The 5,948-nt window shown below is 28.0% G+C and overlaps 1 protein-coding gene across 2 annotated transcripts; it reads left to right on the top strand.

The window, feature by feature from the left end:
• The first annotated feature begins 3,236 nt into the window (after positions 1–3,236).
• LOC100573400 lies at positions 3,237–5,644 on the top strand. Of its 2 annotated transcripts, XM_003246898.4 has the most exons (5): positions 3,237–3,592; positions 3,737–3,854; positions 3,927–4,064; positions 4,351–4,594; positions 5,392–5,644. In XM_003246898.4, exons 1-5 carry the CDS (start codon positions 3,504–3,506, stop codon positions 5,559–5,561), a joined length of 759 nt encoding a protein of 252 aa, XP_003246946.1. In that variant the 5' UTR covers positions 3,237–3,503; the 3' UTR covers positions 5,562–5,644. The 2 variants fall into 2 exon arrangements, with proteins under 2 accessions (XP_003246946.1, XP_029341553.1); XM_029485693.1 differs by lacking the exon at positions 3,237–3,592 and having other exon boundaries at positions 3,616–3,854; positions 5,392–5,642.
• Positions 5,645–5,948: the final 304 nt, after the last annotated feature.

The following is a 5,948-nucleotide window of genomic DNA, read 5'->3' as shown; positions in this document are numbered from 1 at the left end:
ATATAATATTATATTATTGATTATTATGTTCACGTCCTGGTCCTTGATTGGACGTAATGTAAATACTGATAATATTACTGATATCAATTGTTACCAAAATCGATAGTGCTAAGATGCCTGGAGGTAATATTATGATAATTTAACACGGCTTATTTGCTTTGTATTTCTGTATGTAATACGACAACTACATCCGACAACACAACATATTTTGTTTGACTCGCTCTTATTCATCTTATTTACAGAGAAGCACAAAATGCTTAATGTGAAATAACAAAAATAATAATAGGTACCGACAAAATAATGTTGGATACATAGGTACTATATAGGTATAGTTGGCTATAAAAAAATTAAAAGTATGACGTACTACGTATACCTACCTACCTAAGACAGTCACAAAATAATCAAAATATTATTATATCCCTTCACTAGTTTATATGCAATGTACTCTGGAAGCACTTTGACCTATAGATGCACGACGTCTATAACTTCTATTTACAACCGTGTGATATAAAAACTTACATTTCCCACATAACTTTAATTAAAATTTTACGATAATAGGTATTAATAATATTATAACATATTTTATTTATTGTAAATAATCATAGCCCATAGGTTCCAAATTTAAAAAGGTGGGTAAGTGGATGTCGCTCTGCTGTACAAGTGGCTCGTTGTTTAATTGATATATAATATCGTTGTATACGAAAAACTATTCTGATCGGAGACAGTTTGTCAGAGTAGATATTTTGGCATAAATTCACTTTAGCAACCCAGCACCTTTTTAATTTTTTTTTTTTGAAATAGATGTACTTCGACGAGTTAAGAACGATGGTGCAAAAAATAAAATTTGCGGAAACCATTATTTTGGAAGTTATAGACATCCAAAGTTTGCGATTTTACGTTTATATATACGTATGCGCCATGCGCGCAAGACTGTTTTAATGTCACGCCAAGTAATTTGAGTTTGGCGACCTGAGTCCCTTTAATATTATACTTATGTTTCTTTAACAGACTGGCGACGGGAGGTCCCTTGAGTTTGAAGATTGGCGCGACTTGTGTTACTTTAATGGCATAATTGCAATTTAGCTCTCCCTCGCCATTTTGAATTTTTTTATCGAAACTTGTGTAACTCATCGAGGTTAGAACGATGGTTCAATCTGAATTTGTCGCTCTCACCATGACAAAATAGATCTATTTTGTCATGGCTCTCACTTAGTTTCGAAGTTATGGCCTTCCAAAGTTTTCGATTTTACGTTTATACACATGCGCGCAACACTACTATAGTGCCGCGCATGGCTAGCTGGTAGTTACCCTGTGACCAACTTGAGGTGGTGTTTCACAGCAAGTCGGGGGATATTTTCGATTTGCGAAGCGGAGCGACGGCGCTGAGGAGCGTAGCGACGAGTGCCGCTAGCATGGCATCACTGTACGATGTTTTTTTCAAATTGTTAGCCCACTTGGGGAGGTGTTGCATAATAAATCGAGGGATATTTTCGTTTTTAATTATCGGAGCGAGCACAGGGAGCGAGTGACCCCACTCGGTGACTCGGTGTAACAAAAATTTAATATACTAATTTATAGTAGTGTTGCGCGCATGCGTATCAACGTAAAATCGCAAACTTTGGATAGCTATAACTTCCAAAATAATGGTTTCCGCAAATTTTTTTTTGCACCATCGTTCTTAACTCGTCAAAATAGTCTATTTCGAAAAAAAAATTTAAAAATGTGCTGGGTTGCTAAAGTGAATTTGTTCCAAAAATTGTACTGTGGGAAAAATGATTCAAGAAAATATGAATGTCTTAGAGAAAAATAAAGATTAACAAATATCGGCTCAAATTTCAAAAATGTTATCTGAAGAAGAAACTTCAATAGTGAGAATACTTAAAATCCTGAACCTTGGTGATTTAGCATATTTTAAATATGCTACTATAAATTGCGTTGATTTTGAACGTTCTTTTTCAATATTCAAAGTGCTGTTAGCAGACAATAATAAAAGTTTTAAATTTGAAAAAACATCTTATTGTTCAATGTAACTTTCAAGGTAAAAATGTGTGTTAATCTTAAATATTTGAAACAAAAATATTTTATTCTTTAGTAGTTGAAAAAGTTGAAAGTTTTAATGAAGTATCCTGATAAGAAAAATCATAAAATAAACCCATCTTTATTATCCATGGTTATTTTACCATTGTGTTCGCGGAGTTTTGATGGTAATCATCTGGTGGCGGGTGGAGTGGAAATCAATGAATCGTACATTGGTGATCGGTCTCTTTCAGGTTGTGTAACATAAACGATAAACGTCCATTGTGCATTTGTGCATCGATTTAAAATATACAGGTTAAACATCGGCCTATGGTATAATGTATTTTCAAAACCTTTAAATTGAGTCGCCGAAACAGCTCTGGAACTACTGACTGTCACCATTTAGCGATACAATGTGATAAACTGATATGATAATATTATATACTAGCATATTATATAATATTATATATACCTATAGCTAGTGATGTAAATTTTTACAATACAAATGTATAATATATCATATTATACATGGTATAAAATCTGTATGAAACATTTTTTTAAGTATTAATTAGTTTATTTTCTATTATTTTTTTTTTTTTATATTAAAGAGTTATTACATTAATATTTTACTTTTTATTTAAAAAGGAAACTAAAAGACCAAAGTGTTAAAATTGTTATTATTAACTATTTAGTATCGTTACTTTTTTTACACTAAACATTTATTTTATTTATTATTTAGAGAAAAAAACCAAAAGTCATTTATGTTTATTAAAATTTTTAATTATTACTTTACTTGTTGACTTTGTTATTACTTTTGAATTTAATTTATATTATTTTTCTTATTTGTATTTTGTATTAATAAGATTCAATTTTCAAATGGGAAATGGACAATGGTTGAGTAATCAAATTTAATTGTATATATTATGTAATTTATTTCAAATTTGCATATCTTTTAATACAGAATTTTATACCGTATAAAATGTGTTTAATACAAAAATTATTATACCATACTGAAATACAACAGTATTATACAAAGTTTAATACACGTATAATACAAGGTATAATACGGTATAATACAAAAAAAAAAAATTAAATACCGTATTTTAACATTACTACCTATAGCATATCATACGAGTATATGGCAGAAGTACGCTGTTTGTATTATTGATTTTCGACCAAAATGGCCGCGAGATGACGCCAGTCAGAGTTCCACAGTTGTTTCGCCGACTCTGTTTGACGGTCCATAGTCCGATGTTTAACCTGTATATTATCTTAAATCGCCATTTGTGCTACGTGAGTGTTGCGATAAGACGTGACCATTGTTAAAACTTATAATTATTTGAGTTATATGCTTTTGGTTTGCTGTGTAAATAGGTGTTTTATTACTTTGTCGGACATCGTTTTATTTAAATAGGTAGCAACAAAAAAAAAAAAAACGATATACGGTGAAGTGACAAAGTTTCTATTATTCAAATTGTTATCCCAGAATGTCGAAAATTGTACAAAGTCACAAGGACAAATTTACGGCTACAGAACTTCCTATACTTAATTCTATCTTTGAAGATGATCATGTGGGGTAAATAGTGATATTTTATAAAACTTTTATGTCAATTGAATACTTACTCCTATTAATTAATATTATATTAGGTATATATTATAAATATAAATTGTGCGTAAGTACTTATGTTTATTCCTTATGTTACCATACCTTTATTTACAGTTATATAGTGTATCAACGAGAAAGTTATGAGAGTAGAGTGATGCGTCGAAACAGAAAAAAGTCAGATTTTACCAATTTCATCAGTTTTTTGAGATCTGTTAACAAGGAAGTTAAAAAGGTAATAACCAACAACAATAGTTTTAACATTTTACTATCTATTTTTTATTATAATATGTATTTTCTGCATTAGGTGAATCTAGATTCTAATTCTTTGAAACTTATTAATCTTCACAATAACCGAATCATTCTCCTTTATCGTGCGGCTCTAAAATATTTCGATTATGATCTATCACTCTGGACAAAATACATCGAATTCCTGATGAAATATGTGAGTAAAAACAATTTTTACGATAACAATTATTTAGGTACATTACATCACTACCTAAGTATAACATTAATAAATTATATAAATATCAATAATTGTATTATGTTCATATAATATTCCATTAGATGGAACACAACATCAATTTCCGTTCATACCTATCTTACTAACAGTGAGAGTATTTAATGATGAATTGATAGTTGATATATTCTATTTCTTGTCAATTAAACAATATTCACTTGATTAATATTTATTTGTAACAACTTAAGACATTTTATTTTCTATTTTTCAGAAAAATCCAACAAGGGTACAAAATGTTATAAACCATGCTTTGTTATTACATGGTAACATTTCAGATTCGTTGTATATTTACGCAGTAAAAATAGAGATCGAATTTTTAAAAAATATCCAAAAAGCAAGAGAAATTTATGCTAGTGGGTTAGAAGTACATAAGTATTCATCAAATTTATATTTTGAAGCTTTTAAATGTGAACTTACTAATTCAAAAATGCTCATTCAAGAGGTGTTTAACTCAGGTATTTTATTGTTCTGTATTAATGTGTTATGGTGTTTAAATCAATACATTTAATATACAGTCGAGTATTGTTTCAATAACTTGAATCTCAAAAAAAAAAAATTGATTTATGTACTTTTTGAGTAATATATCTCAAAGTTAACTTAAAAATACTTTAAGGGGAAAAAAATATTTTGACTTATCGATGTTCAAGTTATTAAAACTTAACTGTAATGTACTAATGTATGATGATAATAACCAAGGCTGGGCATTAACGAGTTAAAAATTAAAATTAAGTTAAAACGTTAAGTTAATTTTAATTAAGTTAATTAACTCGTTACTTTTTTTTTCAAATTAACTTTTAACTTAATAAGTTACTTTTTTTCAAGATTAACGTGTTAACTTAAATTTAATTTTATTCCAAAAATATCTAAATTAAGTTAATTTTCGTCCGAAGAATAACGCTAATTTTTTAATGTGTTTTTATTTTGATGTATCATTTTAAACTTACCCAGTAATTTTCTTGGACGTAAAGAAAAACTATCTAATAAACCATATAATATGACTGGATTTTTTTTTTGCAAATTAGCAAATTTTAACTTTACACTAAGTTAAGTTACTTTTTTTTCAAAGTTAACGAAAAAAAATACGAATAACTTTTAACTTAACTTAACTTAATTATTTTAAAATAACTTAACTTAACAAGTTAAAAAAAATCGTTAACTTGCCCAGCCTTGATAATAACTATAATAACTTTAATAAAATGTAGGTTGATAATAATTTTAATAACAATAATAACTCCAATATTTTTTTCAACAGGAAAAGAGCTGGTTTCCAATGATCCTGCGTTAGATGTTTCTGTAGCCAAAGTTATTTTTGAATCAGCCGTTCAAAATATAAAAGAGGACACGGATCTTTTCTTTCAAATGTATAATGCAGCTACTCAATATAATTTTTCTTTAGATTTGTCTAAAGAAATCAAAAAGTAATATTTTTTATGTATTATTAAAATATATTAAGTTATTATTTATACAAGAATTAACTTTAATAACTATTTACACTTCTAAATACTTCCAACATGTTATACAAGTTATACTAGGTACAGTGTAATAAATTGTAAGGTTAGGGAACGGTTTAAAATAGCTATAATTTTACATATTATATTTCAAAAATGTCTGTAGATTTCATATATTAAAATATTTAATAAAACAATTTGTATTAGCCTAAAAAACCCAAAGAATATTATAAATGCACTAGTATTACAATCTACAATACTAAAAATACATTAAAAAAGTCCAACAAGTAGTTAATTAAAATGTATCTTTATCAATAGAGCTCAAATTTTGTAGAAAAATAAATCCTCAAAAAAGCATTTT

The sequence above is a fragment of the Acyrthosiphon pisum genome, chromosome X (assembly GCF_005508785.2).
Source record: "Acyrthosiphon pisum isolate AL4f chromosome X, pea_aphid_22Mar2018_4r6ur, whole genome shotgun sequence".
NCBI lineage: Eukaryota > Metazoa > Arthropoda > Insecta > Hemiptera > Aphididae > Acyrthosiphon > Acyrthosiphon pisum.
The sequence above is the reverse complement of the archived record's forward strand: the minus strand, read 5'-3'. Positions and strand labels throughout refer to the sequence as shown.